Source organism: Oryzias latipes, chromosome 16 (assembly GCF_053564925.1).
Source record: "Oryzias latipes strain Hd-rR chromosome 16, Olatipes_Hd-rR_3.1".
Classification (NCBI taxonomy): Eukaryota; Metazoa; Chordata; class Actinopteri; order Beloniformes; family Adrianichthyidae; genus Oryzias; species Oryzias latipes.
Genome location: NC_136252.1, coordinates 2,302,018 through 2,318,723, shown reverse-complemented (window position 1 = coordinate 2,318,723; position 16,706 = coordinate 2,302,018). Strand labels below are relative to the sequence as shown.

General features: G+C 47.7%; 2 protein-coding genes across 4 annotated transcripts; both read left to right on the top strand.

The window, feature by feature from the left end:
• The first annotated feature begins 495 nt into the window (after positions 1-495).
• On the top strand, positions 496-5,321 carry zgc:66448 (uncharacterized). Its single transcript, XM_020701853.3, has 2 exons — positions 496-960; positions 1,166-5,321. The coding sequence occupies exons 1-2, from the start codon at positions 600-602 to the stop codon at positions 4,579-4,581; spliced, it is 3,777 nt and encodes a 1,258-aa protein (XP_020557512.1). The 5' UTR covers positions 496-599; the 3' UTR covers positions 4,582-5,321.
• A 1,604-nt stretch (positions 5,322-6,925) lies between these two features.
• si:ch211-261d7.6 (uncharacterized) lies at positions 6,926-14,276 on the top strand. 3 transcript variants are annotated; one of them, XM_020701851.3, is made up of 3 exons: positions 6,926-7,033; positions 7,145-7,313; positions 9,849-14,276. In XM_020701851.3, the coding sequence occupies exons 1-3, from the start codon at positions 7,025-7,027 to the stop codon at positions 13,562-13,564; spliced, it is 3,894 nt and encodes a 1,297-aa protein (XP_020557510.1). In that variant the 5' UTR covers positions 6,926-7,024; the 3' UTR covers positions 13,565-14,276. The 3 variants fall into 3 exon arrangements, with proteins under 3 accessions (XP_020557510.1, XP_078789001.1, XP_023819978.1); XM_078932875.1 differs by having other exon boundaries at positions 6,957-7,028; XM_023964210.2 differs by having other exon boundaries at positions 6,957-7,033; positions 7,110-7,313.
• Positions 14,277-16,706: the final 2,430 nt, after the last annotated feature.

Below are 16,706 nucleotides of genomic sequence, written 5' to 3'. Positions count from 1 at the left end.
CAAGAATGGGGGGCAGCTGCCCCTCAGCCGTCTTCCTATTGCTTCGTCCCTGCAAACAGAAACTGTTTGTCTTTGTTAAAACTTTTTAAAAGCTGAATGAAGTTTTTCCCCCCCAAAAAAGTACAACTCTTTCTTTGTCAAATTATGACTTTTTGAAGCATACTTTCACGATTTTATTCTTTCAAATTGTTGAAGTTTGTCAAAATTATACGAATTAACTATGTTACATTTTATTTTTTTCTATGGTGGCCGTAATTCTGTTTATTGTATTTTAAATATTCGGCAGCATCTTCAGGTACAGGCTTCATCTTCCTGATACACACATACTTTTGTGGGAAATGCAACCTTCAAGTTATTTATTGAGGCTCAAAGTTTGTGCCGTAGAAATAGTTTGTTTCATTAATGGTTTGTGCATCTGAATTTAAACTGACGTTACGTGGAAATGTGTAATTGAACACTTCATAATAAATGTCTTGAGGTCGAGGACTTCATCTGCCTCAAAACGATAACAGCTTTATTTTGAAGGCGCCCGCCGGAAATGTAGATCCTGCCTTCTGTGATCCTTGCATGCCCTGGACAAGGGGCTGCATGGGTGAAACATGGCCGCCGCAGACCCAGCGAAGTCTCCGGAACGGCTGAAAGCCTCCGACAGAGAGGTGGAAGCATCAGTGGAGGAGGCCGAGGCGGCGGGGTCGAGGTGCAGCGCCGTGCCGTCGGACGAAGCACCGGCGGCGGGTCGCCCCGCCAAGGATGGCGGGGCTGATGTTGGGAGCGCTTGTGTTCATAATGCCAGCCTCTCCGAGGTTTGTGGCGAGTCCGGCGCTGGAGCAGACAAAACCCAGGAGCGGGCGGCGGCGGAAAAAATGGCCGAAGCCCCGAGCGGTGCGAAGCGGGCATTCGACTGGTCAGAAGCCGAGGAGGAGGAGGACGAGCGGGCGAAAGCGGTGACGGAGGAGTGCGGTATGCTAGCAATGTTGATGGATTATCATTTTCCCTTTAGCTTTAGCCGAGGGGCTAACCTGGCTGCTGCCTCACTAAACTACAGATATTTATTTATGGACATACTGTTAACGGCTAACGCTGCAAATCTGAGGCTAAAGTCTGCAGCAGTCTGTCAGTCACATGTTGTTGACTTTGTGTTACTCTGAATTGTTGTTTGTTGCAGGTCAGAGTGATGCCACTGAATCTGCTGAAGAGGTGGAGCAGGAGGGGCCTGCGGATAACACCACCACAGCTGGAGAAAAGCCTGCCAAGGAGGAGAACTTACACTGTGATGCAGCGAAGGACTCTGCAGCCAAGGGCGTGGGTGTGAGGGAAGGCGAGGAGGCGGGGCCAGATGAGGGCGAGGCTGTCCAGCTGTCGCCCAAACAGAAAAAATTCACTTTGGAGTGCAAGGATTGTGGGAAGAAGTTTGACCGCCGCGAGACCTTTCAGCTTCACCGCCACTTTCACATGCACGAGGACGAGCTCACGCCCCTCACCTGCAAGGAGTGCGGCCTCACCTTCCAGCACCGCAGCAGCCTCATCAAGCACAGGAACCAGCACAAGGGGAAGGAGGAGCAGCTCCTGACCTCCAGGAAGGAGGAGGGGAGGTTTCAGTGCGCAGAGTGCCTGAGGATTTTCTTGTCAACAGATAAACTGAGGGACCACAACTGCAGCAGCACCGTGGAGAAGCCGTACCACTGCCCGCTGTGCCGCCAGGATTTCCAGTTCAAGGTGTCCGTCACAAAGCACATGAGTAAGCACATGATGACGCGCTCCAACAACCACATCTTCAAATGCCAGGAGTGCAGCCAGATCTTCCCCAACGCCACGGCTCTGCGCTTCCACCAGAAATGCCACCCCGCCCTCAAGCCCTACGAATGCCCCGAGTGCGGCATGGTTTTCAAGCACTACTCCGTCATGGAAGACCACCGGCGCAAGCACGCCGACAACAGCCGCTCCCACACCTGCAGCATCTGTGGCAAGGCTTTCAAGTACGGCAGCCTCCTCCATCAGCACCAGTACCTGCACACCGGACAGAAGCCCTTCCGCTGCCCCGAATGTGGCAAAAAGTTTGCCTTCGCCCAAAACATGAAGGCGCACTGCCGCCAGCACAGACTGCGTCAAAACAACTCGCTCTGCGAGCTGCCCGGCAAGCAGCCTCCTGCTACCGTTCGGGATCCGGTTAAAGGGGCGGGGAAAGAGAACTCGCACCAGAGCGAGGAGCCCAAACACACATTTAACTGCCCCCTTTGTCCTCAGACCTTCAGCGTACCGGCCAACCTGAGAGCACACATGCTCATCCACGAGGCCGAGTACGAGAAGCTGGAGCGATCGCCTCGGCCCCCGACGGAGAACAATAAGGTTTGGGAGAAAGGACACACCTGCCCCTACTGCCCCAGTATTTTTCGTGAGCAATCCAGCCTAAAGTTTCATTGTCTTAGCGTCCACAAGTCAGCCGGTCAGTCTCTGGAGGCTTCGCCAGCGTCTTCTCAGAAGCAGCTGAGCGCAGTGGGCAGCGACGGCATCCAGGAGAAGTTGAAAGGCGAAAGCGCAAAGTCCCACAAATGTCCCGAGTGTGAAAAGACATTTCGCCACCGGTCCGTGCTGGAGTTGCACATGCGCATTCATTCCAAGGACAAGCCTTACCAATGCAAAGTGTGTGGCAAGGGCTTCAGGTTCAGTAGTTACCTGCAGCAGCACCTCATCATTCACACAGGCAAGAAGCCATACAAATGCCCCGACTGTGGGAAGGACTTTGCCTTTCTGCAGAACATGCGAACGCACCAGAGGCTGCACCAGGAGAAGCCGTTCCGCTGCACCCACTGCCGCAAAGGCTACAGCGACGAGGCCCAGCTGCAGCACCACATGCTGTCGCACAACGGAGACAAGCCCCACAAGTGTGAGCTATGCGACAAGAGCTTCGGGCTGGCGTATCTGCTGCGCGACCACATGAACACGCACACGGGGGAGAGGCCCCATCGCTGCGACGAGTGTCACAAAACCTTTTCCTGGTTCAGCAGCCTGCTCGTCCATCAGAAGATCCACTCTCGGAAGAAGCAGAGTTTGGGTCAGATGAAGGGCAGGGGTAGAAGGCCAGGGAGGCCGGTGTGGGGCTGGTCCAGACCCACGGGTGCTTCAGAGACGGGGGCCGCTCAGCACCCAGGTTTATACCCAGTTCCTACGCTGACAGAAGCTGAGTTGCTCAGAAGGGCACCCCAGCCTCCATCTTCCATGCTCCCGTCGCGCCTGGATTTACAGAACCGGCACCCGAAGGAGCCGTGGCTGCCTGAGGCCCAGCCTGTGCAGTGGAAGGTGGACAGCGGGGAGGTGACGCCCATCTCTGCGCTGCAGCAGCAGCACGCCCCGCAGCAGTTCGACTCTGCAGCACAGGCTGGGCTGCAGCAGCAGAGGAGTTCGGGCTGGGCGGAAATGTTGACGCCCACCGGCCCCTCGTCCGCCCAAAGCGCTGACTCGCACGCAAAGGAGAGCGCCTCTCATCCAGCAAATATGCCAAAACCGCCCATCCTGTCCACGCTGGGCGAGTTGAGGCAGCACAAGCCGTCCTCTTGGAGTTCCACGCCCACCTCGGGGGGTCCCGTCCCTTCCACGTCAGTGCAGCAGGACTTTCTGATTCCCTCCTCGTCGTACACGGATGGAGCAGCCCTGTGGAGCATCAGACCCTCGGTGAACGCGCAGATCTCTCCTAACAAGCACGGACAGGACCCTCAGCTGCTGAGGTGGGCGAGCGGGCCGGTGGCACCGCTAAAGGAGCCCTCCACCCCCACTAAGAAAGAGGACCGAGTGTGGGACTTGGCCGGTCCTCAAGTGTTATCGTTGACTGTTTCTCAACTCGACAAACCCTGGACTTCAGGCTTAGCCGGTGTCTCCACCTCAGCCCAAATAGACCAAAGCAGCGCTCTGCCCATCTCAACAGCCCCTCATGGGGTTGGTAGCACTTTGTGGGACATCCAGTCGCCCCCAGGGGTTCCAAAGACGTTAAACTCCCCAGAAAAGCTGCTAAACAATCAGGACTTTCAGCTGCAACAGAAGCAGATATCAGCTGGGTGGGCCAACATGCAGCCAGCAGCTCAGAAGGCCCCCATCTCCCTCCCATACGAGCCGCATCGCTTCGGCCAGCCCATGGCGAGCACAGTGTGGGGCTTCCAGAGTAACCCCGTGGGTCCTCAGGCGCTGCTGTCCGGACCGCTGAAAGCTGGCGGCGCACAGGAGCAGCAGCCGATGGTAACAGGCACGCAAATAATCATAAACCAGCCCTCCCCTTTTTTCTCCCCCCCTCTAGCTCCGCTGCCCCCGCTCGGGTTGCCCGGCCCCCACCCTCTCCACTCCGTTGCGCTCCCACGACCTCCCCACCCAAACCTGTTTTTCACGCCGCAGGCCGTCATGAGCGAGAGGCCTCACATGCCACAGACGCTGCCCCTACCTCAACTGGCCCCGCAGGCCGAACCTCACAAACTCGGACCCCGTCTGCCTTTTGGCCCCGAACGGCTTCTTCAGTGCATGATATGTGGCTGTTCCCTCCCCCGGGAGCTGGATCTACAGATGCATTACCTGCAGCACGCACAGGGGGAGATCTGACATTGACACTAGTATTCTAATGTTGTTCCATTCTTCTCAGTTAAACCTCCATCAGTGGACTTTAGCGGCGCCGCTTCACCAGTATGTGAGCATTAGGTAGGAGATGAAACCAGATTTAGTTTGCACATTTTGACCCGGTTCCTTTCTAGCTTCATCTCTAAATGCAACAGTGTTGTGTGTGTGAAATGAAGTGTGTGCACAGATGCCGTTAACATGGTTCCACGATCTTCTTGATGCGTAGTTATCCCCATTTTTATTGCCAATAACCTGTAGACTGAAATATTATTAGTACTTTTATAGTTTGTTCCATTTGTACTGTGTTCCTCCGTGTACAGTATACTGTGTGCCTTTATGAGTACAGTCTGCATGTCTGCTGTCTTGGTATTCTAGGCCCTAGTTTGTGCATAAGTTAGACTCTGCAGCGAGACTTCGACTCCCAAAATGCAACTTTTCACAACGACTCCATAAAGAAACGTTTTCTTTTGGAGAGGCGATGTCTGCTGTTATGGTCACAGTTCTCAGAAAATACAAGGATGATTTTTGTCCAGAAGAGGAGCAAAGGTGTGGGTCCAAGAATCAGTGGAGAAGCTATCACAGTGATGCGGTCAGAGACCGAGCATCTGTGAACAACGTGTAAAGATTTCTGTCTAATGGAATCACTCAAGTAGTCCAGATATGGTGCCAATGTAGAATCGCTGATGACACTGTTAAGTTTTGTAATAAACTCAACTTGGACTTGAGTTTTGGTTGCCAGGATTTTTTATTTTATTCATGAGGATTTTTCTCATATACTAAGGGTGTCTAAAAATAAGGTTGAAGCTAATTTTAACCCTTGTGCTATCCTAGGCACTTTAATGTTGGGAGTGGGGTCATCTAGACCCACTAGACAGTGCTCTGAACCTTTTTTCTTCAAAGATTTGTGATCTTCACTGGTGTCCATGGATTACATGAAATCTTTCCACCTTTATCCACCTTTGTCATGGTAGGGAGAACACGTCATTGGAAGGGGGGGGGGGGTCATCTAAGGTAGCACAAGGGTTAAAGAGCCTTAAATGCTATAGATGGTTTATTTAGGTTAAAATGAGCATTTATATAAAATTCCTGGTTCAATGAGACCAAAAACCTTTTAACATTATAAAATGCTTAGAAAAAACCCTCCTCCTGTCTGATAACTGCTTTAGGTTTCCCTTTCTTTCAATGGAGATTTCTATTCAACAAAATGAAACAGAATAATAACCACTTTCCATAACGCTGATGGTGTTTCACCCATTATTAAATTCAAAGTTCATATTTCAGGACTTTTTTATAGATAATTCATGCAAAGTAAATTATGTTACACCCGTGTTGTTGGTATTTCTCTTCTGTTCAAATCTTTTCTGCATTTATAGGAAAGGTAAAAGAAAAACTCAAATTTAAAGAAAGCTTCTTTTATTGAATGCTTTTATGAGCTGCTTTCTTTGAAACGGTGTTTTCAAAGGAAAATATTCCAGGATGGAGAGCAAGAAAAAGAAGAATTTAATTCAATTTACAGATAAAAAACAAAGGTTTTTCTCATTTTCAAAAGGACATTTTGAAGGTTATTGAGTTTATGTTGGGACCAGCAGTTCAGTGAAACTGAATGCAGTGACAAGAAGGGCTCAAGTTTAACCTAAAAATAGGCCCAGATTTATATAATCTAGTCAAATCAAACCGATATTCACACCAATTAGTTCAGATCTGTGAGTCAGTTTTCCTTTCAAACGGTTTATTTGTTTTTTCACACAAAAACTGCTTTTCGGTGAGTTTGTGATGTGAAAGATTAGGATTATATTGATCAAAAATCACAAGTAAAAAGAACACTGTGTAATGTTCTTTCAAAACAAGCATTAAAATGTCCCTAATAAGATGAAACTATTTTTCAAACTATTTTCTTTTACTATGCAGGATATTCAGATAGCATTTGAGTCAGTGTTGCAGCTCCTTCAGTAGACCTGGAATAAGACAGCATTCCTATGAAAAAAAAGAAAAACAACTTTATAAAAGCCTTTTAATGAGATTTGTTTTCACAAATTAAAAACAATTTTGACAAATCTGCAACTTTATGAGATTGAACCCTAATCTTCTGCAAGATAATCTTAATCTTATTTCATTGATTTTCATTTTCAAGAATATTTACCTTTGCAATAAAAATAAAGAACTTTTATTTTTCACAAGTCAGAGGCCAGTTTATGTCACAAAGAAAATAACACAATACTTCCTCTGACTGTCAAATTCGAGTCTAAAAAAATATTTAGTCCAACCAAATAATGAAAAGATTATTTTCTGTAAAATGTGCCGAAATTCATCCGGTTTTAAAATTAGTGCAATTCCAACTATTGTCCAGTAGGGGGCAACATCAAACATCTCAATTTTTCTGAAAGTAAACAAAGAAGAAGTTCCAGCAGGCGATAAAGTCGCACTGCGCATGTGTAAGGTAATTGTTTTGTCCATCAAAACATGAATTAATTTATCACATGCAGCACTGATACAATAGTGTAAGTGGTTTAAAGTGTGTTTCTCTCCGTCTCTTTAAATGGACGGTCAGCGAGGACCAACGGCAGTGAGCTACCCGGACGCGAACCACGCCATGATGGACGAGCCCTCCGCCGCAGAGTCCGGACAGGACAGAGCGACATGCAAACCGCCTGTGTGCGGCCTCGGCCTGCCAGACCCCGACAACAACCGCAGCCCATCGGCCGAGGACCCAGCACCCGGTGAGTCTTCGGTCATTCGCTGCGTCCCCAAACGGAACCGTCCCTGCTAGCATCAAGCGCCCCCCCCGGTTCATGTACCGTAACTTCAACAAAACATCAGGCGGACCGCAGTGAATAACGTGGAACAACGAGAATGCTGCTGCCAGAAGAAGCAAATAGGCACTCAAACTGCTGTCTGTCTATAAATACGCGTTTGACTCCGGAAATATGATTCTAAAAAATAAAACGACTGGGATCATTAACCAGAAATCCATCAGGTCTGATGCGTTTACTGACACCCTAAAAGCCGGATAATCCAAAATCCCCTCACACTTTGGTGCATTAGGATTCTTTAAACTCGTGTATAGATAGAACGATCACTTAAACTTATATTTTTGAACATCTAGTTTATAAATTAGAAAAATAAACGTTCGCATTTTTTTGCAGATCAAACGTACAAATTTGCCTCCCAAAACCAAAAACCACAGCATGGTGTGATTATTAAAGGACCGATATCATAAATCCACCTTTTAGCTCCGTGTATTAAAATGTCATGTCCTCACAGAAAACAGCCACAAAGAAATATTTTGATCCATTCATACATTTCTGATCTCTAAAAATCGGCCTCCCAATCCATAAAAACAAACGGTTCTCACATTGTGACGTCAGTAAGTGGGGAACCGCCCCTTCCAGGAAGAGTCTGCGCTGCCTGGGTGAAACCATTTCTTTTGGGGTGGGGGGGTTCGGTAACATTCTTCTCCTTTTCCCAAACGAGTTTCTCAGTAAAATGTTTTTTGGTGGCAGATTAGATAAGATTTGTGAAAACGGATCATCTGAGACATTTGTCAGTGATGTTTACCTCTAATAGAAGTTTACTTTCACATTTGGATTCAAGAACATGACAAGTATTGTGCTTTTTAAATGTAAAGTTCTTGTGGGATGAAATGTTTTTTTATTTACATTCTGTGCCAACAGTTCAAATACTTGAATCTGCTTCATGGAGATTACAATTCTTATGTAGGGCTGTAGCCATTCATTTTAACACTGGAACGACCCGATTCGATCCAGTTCAATGGATCCAGATCATCTTCATCCAAACTTCCAGCAGTCAGACTCAGACAGAAATTCCTGCCACTGAACAGTTTTCCAGATTCTTGGATTTCTTCCAGATCATCAAGTTAAATGAAATCTGTGTCCAAACCAACAAGTAAACTAGAATGAATGTCAAATCCATTCACATGTTAGTTTCCTAAAGTTCACCACTGTTGTTTTTCCACATCCAAATAATCTAAAGGGAACATTCTTAGAACATTCTAGACACTGGATGGTCACATGACTTTATTCAAAGTCTGTCCACACATTGGACTGCAATGATGGACTGATCCGTGTTAATGACGTCACACGTGTGTTGTACGCTGATGCACTTGGTCGTTTTTACGTTTTAGTAAATCAACCCTATTGTATCAATCCAAATGGTATTTCCTAAAGATCGATTAGAATCAAGTCATTTCTTTCTAAAATGAGTTTATAATGGTATACATCTGATCAACAACGTGCCTCAGACAGATTGATGTGGTTGGATCGTCCAGCTTGACATTGTGATAACGATAAATTTGCGATTTAAGATGAATATTGTTTATGAATGAGTTTTTTCTCAGTTGTTAGTCAACTTTGTCATTAAAAGATTTTTCATCTTCTCTGGTTCTGATCTTCTTCTTTGTAACCACAGATTTGTCTCAGTAAATTCAGTCAATTTTGTAAACGTATTACATTTTTATTAAATAATTAAGTCTGGGTCCCCAAATGTTTTTCATAAAAATGAATTTAAGGGGCCTGTGTCATGAAAAATCAAGTGTTTTATAATTCTTCTCTATAATCAACACCAAAGCGGTATTTTCATCCATTCATGCATTTCTGAGTATTCCTCTAAAAAGCTGCTCTCTGAGCACCAGCCCCTCCCAATCCATTAAAACAAGTGTATCCTCACAAAGTGAGCCCCCCCCCCCCCCCCCCCCCCCGCAGGAAGAGTCTGAGCTGCCAGCCCCGCCCCCAGGCCAACACACACGCCCCCTTTCTCCGTGGAGCTGGTGGTGATCGGCTAACGCCATTATTTTCTACACACATCCATCTTTGTTTTCGTGTTAGAAACAGACACTCTGATGATGTCACGCCACATCCACAAGGAGGCGGGGCCTCAGAGATTAAGGGCTGCAAAAATAACTCGTATTTCATAAAAAAAATCCTTCTTCAATGTGCCACAGATTATATATTATCATATATGGAAATAATTTACTCTGAGAGGCTTAAGGAAGGCCGGATGCAGGCTCTAAAGAAAAAATGAATGTTTTCATCAATGTCACTCACCTCATTTTCCTTTTTCTTTGTGTATAAAGTTTTTCTGGTGTTTGTGTTCATTTATACATTCTGTAAACTTCATTTTGCTTTGAATAAAGACATGTTTTGCACTTGTTTTGTCATCATTTTATTTGATCCTTTCTTTTCTTCTGTCGAGACAGGAGTGGCTTTGACCTCCTATTTTCCCGTTTCTATTTTTAGGGTTTGGGGTTTTCTGCTGTCAGGATTGTGGAGAAACCTTCAAGGAGGGAATGGTCCACAGGGAGCATCGCTGTCAACACTCGCATCCAAACGTGTCCTTGAGCGATCAGTCTACCGACCCGCATGACGCCAATAAGGACGGGAAAGCCCCACATATTTGTGATCTGTGTTTCCTGTCGTTTACGGCGGTGGATGAACTCCACTGGCACCTGAAAGAAAAGCACGCTCAAACCTCTGCCAAGGACTCGGAAACACTGACCTCTGCTGTAACCAAGACGCTGTGCCATCTGTGTCCAGACTGTGGAAAATCCTACACCGTGATCGGGAACCTCCTCAACCACATGCGTTCTCATAAACAACCCTCCAAGTCAGTTTTTCACGGCCTGGAGCATTTGAAAAAGAAGTCCTTTCAGTGCGAGTCCTGCGGGAGGAGTTATTCTCGCGCCTCGGCCCTCGACGCTCACCGACGATGCCACGAAGAAAAGCTGGTGAAGTCCAACGCCAGAGGCTCGAGAGACGCCACCCCGTCTGTGGTGGAAGCAAAAGAAAATGTGCTGGGGGAGGACTGCGACAGGCTGCCTTTCAGGTGTGCATGCGGTAAAGCTTTTCCGAAAGAGTTTCACCTCAGGTCCCACCAGAGGTTGAGCCACAACAGCCGCTGCTCCCCAGAGGTGAAGAAGAAAGCCAAGAAGAGCGACAAGTTCCAGTGCAGCGAGTGTCAGAAGACTTTCAGCAGCCAAGTTGCCCTCTTGAACCATCAGAAGTGGCACGCCAAAAACACCAGTACTTCAGGAGGACAACTCCAGTGTGAGGATTGTGGGAAAGGATTCACCATGCTGGCGTTTTACCACAAACACCTGCGCACGGCGCACAGCAGCGAGACCCCTGCCAAGTCCTTCCTCCACCAGGTGTGCCAGCTGCAGAAGAAGGCCTTTGAATGTCAACACTGCGGCCTACGCTTTTCCAGAGCGTCGGCGCTCCAGTCTCACGCGCTGCAGCACACGGATATCTTTGGAGAAACCAAAGAGGAGGTGCCGCTTGGTTCTGCAGCTTTATCGCCCCACAAATTACCAGAACAAAAGGAGGTCGAGCACCCGAAAGGTTCTACGGAGGAAAGTTTCCTCTCCTCAAATAGAGCTGAAGAAGTGTGTGCTGATGAGACGGAGGACGACACGGAGAGCTACGATCCCGGGGACTTTATTGTCCAGGTGATCAGCGCGAGCGAATCAGAAGACGAGGCGGTCAAAGACCCAAACCCCGACCTGGAGCTGCTGTGCGAGTCGGATCAGGAAGGAAGAGATCCTGGGGACGCCGAGGTTTTCACTGGAGGTCCGGCGTCCAGACAAGAGCTGGACCTGAAAATAGTTCAGATTGACTTTGGGCAGGCGGGGGAGCTGTGTCCAGAGACCACCGGGGAAACTGAAAGGTTTGATCCTGTGGGGCAATATCCAGGCTTTTCCCCTGCATCGCTGCACGCTCGCACAGCGTGGCACGGGGAGAGTAAAAGGCGAGCTGAAGGTCAGTCAGCGACGGCTTACGCATGTGACGCATGCAGCTTTGAAGCTACTAGCTATGAAACATACCACCATCACCTGCAGAGCCACAATCAGAGCCGCAGCAACGATGAGTGGAGCCGTGCTGAGAGCGCAGAGACGAAAACGTTCACGTGCAACGAGTGTGGAAAAGCTTTCTCCCGTCTGTCTGCGTTGGCCTCTCATCAGCTGCGTCACCCCAAAAGAAAACCGTTCCAGTGCTCAGACTGCATGATGTCTTTTGTGCATGCTGCAAGCTTGTTTAATCACAAGAAAAGCTGCACGGCTCGGCAGACGGACGCCATTTCAGCCCGTAAGAAAGAATACAACCCCAAGAAAACTCTACTGGGCCCAAAGATCTATCACTGCGAGCAGTGCGGAAAGGGCTTTTGGTCCCTGGGGGCCTACTCCCACCACAAACAAAACCAGGCCGAGTGTGAAGATCTGAGGCTCAGGAAAGGCGTGCCGGGAACCCTACAGTCTGTCAATGGGCGCTCGCGCTCCTGTGTGAAGGTGGCGTGCCCGGTGTGCGGCAGGAAGTTCCGGCACAAAGGCATCATGACGCTGCACATGCGCAGACACGAGAACGGAAGTCACCAGTGCGAGCTCTGCAGCCGGACGTTCCGCCTCTTCTCCAGCCTGCTGCGACACCAGGTGGTGCACAGCGCCCAGCTGCTGCCGCCGCCCGCCAAGTCTTTCCAGCATCAGATGGAGCAGCTGAGGAAGAACACCTACGGCTGTCCTGACTGCGGAAAGCTGTTCTCAAGAGCCAAAGCTCTGCAGTTTCACATGAAATGTCACGGTTACGAGAAGGACTGTTCCCCATCGTCCGCACAGTCCTCTGCAGCGCTGGAGGGTCTGCAGTGTGCATCCTGCCGCTCAAACTTCAACAGCAAGGTCTCTCTGAAGGCCCATAAGAAACTCTGCATGAAGAAAGACCGTCAGGGAGCGGAAAAAACAAACGCAGTCCAGGCCAACGCCTTCACACCGGAATGTTCCCACCAAATGACAAAAAATAAGAACTTCAGTCCAACCAACGGGAAATACAAGTGCAACGAATGCGACAGAGATTTTCCCGCTGTGGGAGCTTTAAACTTTCACAAAAGGATCCACACTGAAGACCAGCCAACGTCAGGATCGCATTCTGCAGTTTCTCCTTTGAGAAGCGTAAAGAAAGAGGAGCTGAGGAAAGAAGTGTTCCACTGTCCTGATTGTGGGAGGAGGTTCATGACCAACTCCGCCCTGGGCTCGCACAGGCGATGGCACAGAGAAAAGAAGTGCTCACGCCACCTTCCAAAAGAGGAAGACTCTCAATCCGCTGGCAGCAAGACGGAGGAAGGACCCTTTCAGTGCAACAAGTGCAGCAAACAGTTTTTCAACCACAGAGTCCTTCAGCGCCACCAGACCTTTAACTGTCAGTGTCAAACCCAACCACAGAGTGATCCTGGAGAAGCAGACACGACGTTTGAACAGGATTTAAACTCTAAATCAGAGCGTGTTGAAGTGTTGAAGGCGGCAGACGACAACCCAGTTCAGAGTGATGTCAAAGACCATGAGATTACAGAGACTCCAAAACCAAAGGCTCACCACTGCCCCCTCTGTCCCATGACCTTTGCAAAAGCCAGAGGTCTCCGCGCTCATATGTGGCAGGCCCACTCAAAGGTCCGGAAGGCCAAAGAAAAGCTTTCTTTAAGTGTAAAGGTGGAGCCGAATGTTCCCAACAGTGAAAGAAATAAGACTGAGGAATGGGGACAGAGCTGCATCTCTGGTGAAGGGATTGGAAAAGTCCAGGCCCATTCTTCCTTAAAAAGTGGGAAAAAGGGCGGCTCCACAGACGACAGCTGTGAGGAAAAGCTGCAGATCCCCGGTCCTGGAAGCAAAGCTGACGTTCTGCTCCCTCCCAGCCGCATGTGGGAGCCCACCATCAAATGCCTCTACAAGTGCGACAAGTGTGGCAAAGCTTTCCAGACAGAGGAAAACTTAGGAGCTCACAGAAGCAAGGCCAAGAGCCGGCTCTTCTGCTGTGCTCTGTGCTGCCACAGCTTCTGGACGGAGAACCAGCTGCAGCAGCACCTCGCCTGGCACGACCAAGTGCGCCGCCGCCTGCCCAACCAGCTGCGTTTCAGGATCAACATCCCTGCAGGGCTGAGGGTCCCCGCTGAGAAAACCAGCCACTCCCCTTGAACCAGTGCAAAGCAGACCCCCCCCATGCTGCTGCAGCACTCCTTTATGAAACCCCTCCAGCACAGACGGTCTGCTGCTGCTGCTGCTTCATCAGGAGACGTTAATGGCCTTGAATTATCGATTTGCACTGAACAGAACCCACCCAGTCCACCTGGACATTCTGCTGACGGATTCTCAGGCTTTCCTTCACACTGGACTAACATCTGTCGCTCACATTGGAGAAAATGTTGTTTTTTTACACATGGTCTTCTGAGCCACAGTTTCTTTTTCTACATCAGACATGAATGCCGTTCTTCACATTAAGTGTGACCATAAGGGGATCACAGTTTAAAGTTGATCTTTTGGAGCATTTTCTGAAGCCAATGTGTCGTTACCTAAAAGAAAAGCTGCTCTTCACTAAGTTCTACTGACTTATAGAGAAATTCTGCTGCTACATCGTTCATTTTGGAAATTAAGATTCTGCACATTCCTCAGAAAGTTGAAAATATCTGTTTTCTTTGTTAAAAGTAACGTATATCTTGTTTGTTTTTAGTTGTTTCATAAGCGCTGGTTTCTTTTTGTTACTTTTTGTAATTGCAGAACGACTGTCCTGCTAAAATGTAATAATGTTCCTGCACTAGATGTTAGATATATTTTCTTCCTCTAGGTGACTTTATTTTCCCATGTGACGTGTTTAACTTGCTTATCTTTGAGATAAATACTTTAAAAGGCATATTCTTGTCACATGTGGTTAATTCAGCGTCTTTGACTTTTTTCTTTAAATACATTTTTTTTAGGAATTCGTGCGGTTTCCCTTTAAGATAACGTTTCAGTTTATTCCACATAAATGGAGTTTCTTTCCTTTTTTGATTAAGTCAAAGGTATTGAATGCAGGTTTGAAAGATTTCATGTGAATCAAATGTTTAGGTGTGTTTCAGGTTTGTTGTTTAGAGGCAGCTATATGATTCATAAAAAGACTTTTGGTCAAAAAGACTTTTTTGACCAAAACAGTCAAAAAATAGTCAACTATAAGACTGGCAACCAATCTGCAACATTTCTATCTCGTCTAATTTAGGCCTTCGGTTCCTCTTTTCAGGGTTTTTACCACAAAGTGTCGTTGAAACCAGGAAGGTCACCCAACAGTCAGAACCACTGACTGGATAATAAATTACTGCCAGTGGTTCAAACCAAAAATGATCTGCTATCACTTAAGGCAGCTATTAATATTTCAGTACAACATGCCGCTTCCTTTTTTCTGATTATTGATCAACAGTTTCAGACTGTTCTCTCAGTTTCTTAGCTGTTATTGTAATTAGACCTTTTTAAACACGTTTCCCAGAGCTAGCAGGGACGTTAAAGCTGTTTCCCTTAATCCATTCACATCTATTGATGCAAATGAGCACCAAAGCACCTCTGCTCTAAAAGCAGAGCAAAAACACCAACATTTACAGGATGATGTAATTTTTTACATCTGATGTTGGAACCTCCACATTTTTCTTGCAGATATTTTAGATTTTGCTGTAACGTTTGCATCTGGTTGTTCTGTTGTGAGCTAGCTGTATTCCTGCCTGCTTTCAAATATCAAACATCATTTCAGCTCAAACATTTGATGGAAAAATGCCGACTGAATGTCGTCTTGTCTTTTTTTTGTAGTCGAAGAGTGCAGCCTGACATGTGAGGACTGTGGCCTGAGCTTCACTCAGCTGCACACCTACAACACTCACCTTCACCAGCACAGCCTGGAGGAAGAGGAGGCTCCACTGGGAGAGCGGAGGAGTCCAGGAGCAGGCGTGGGAGATGAAGATGCAGACGTGGGCACTTTAGTAGAAGCAACAGCAGAAATGGCTGGAAAGACGGCTAATCGGGGCTACTTCTGCCACACCTGCGGAAAGGCCTACAAATACCTGGTTTCATTCAGAAAACATTTGAGTATTCACAAAAGCAAACCCCAGAAAGACAAAAACCAGAGTGAGCAGCATTTGCGTAAGTACGAATGTCCGGATTGCGGGATGTCGTTCATCAGGCGGACGCGGCTGATCAGTCACCTGAAAGTCCACAGGGCCAGGAAGATTGTGACCATCCCCAAATGTGACCAGTGCAACAAAGACTTCACATCTGCCAAGTCGTGGCTCTCGCATCTTCAGATGCATAAGGAGAGGCGGTTCTGGTGTCTAAGCTGCGCTCAAGGCTACACGGATGAAGTGTCTCTGGACAAACACCTGCAGAGACACAGTCTGAACAGTTTCAAGAAGAAGATGGACAGTAAAGTTCAGAGAAGTGGTAAAATGGTTTACAAGTGCGAGGCCTGTGGAGAGGGCTTCCCTCATTCCAAAGCGTTCCTATCACACCAGAAGAAGCATGTCCAGACAAACTTTGGGATCTTGACTCAAGAAGAGGAGGGAGATTCTGGGACCAACGCCGAGCTTCTTGGAGATGAAGACTCGGAGATGAACGCAGACGTGGGAGAGCTGCCTAGAGGGGAGGAGGACACGACCGCCGGGAAGAGTCCAAACCTCAGTGTGAATGCGGAGGCGGAGAAGTCTGACGAGTCGGATTGTGGAGAACCCGTTCATTGCTTCAAGCTGGCCAAACTGCTCAGCTGGACTGAATTAGCTGCAGAAAAAGCCCCAGACGATCCCAGCACGCTCAGAGAACACAAGTACTGCGAATGGGAGTGCATTTTATGCGACTCGGGCTTTGATGAAGTGGCCAAGCTACACTTGCATTACACAAAACATGCAACAGGGGAGATACCCATTCCACAGGAGTGAACTGTGTGCAGAGGATGGTGAAGTCAAAGTTCCACCATTGCATATTTTCTTTTTTTTTTAATTCAAAACAAGCCAGTAAGCTTTGTGACACTGACATAGAAACATCAGTCTAAATCTGGTTTTAGATAAAGTTAAGTTGGAAACCCGATTAAAATCTTCACCATTGTGGTTGAGTGATTCCTGTGTCGGCTTTTTGCAAGGACCAGCTACCTGCATGACAGCTCAGTGAAAGATGAAGATGCCTGGTCCTTGAACATCACAGAGGAAGCTGGTGAATGATTCAGGAACCTGCTGCATTATTTTGTGTGAACTGCCGTTTCTTGAGCAGTTTCTGTGACAGACAAACATTTTTTACTGCTCCATTTAAGCTAAAGACTCTCTGAACCAGCAGA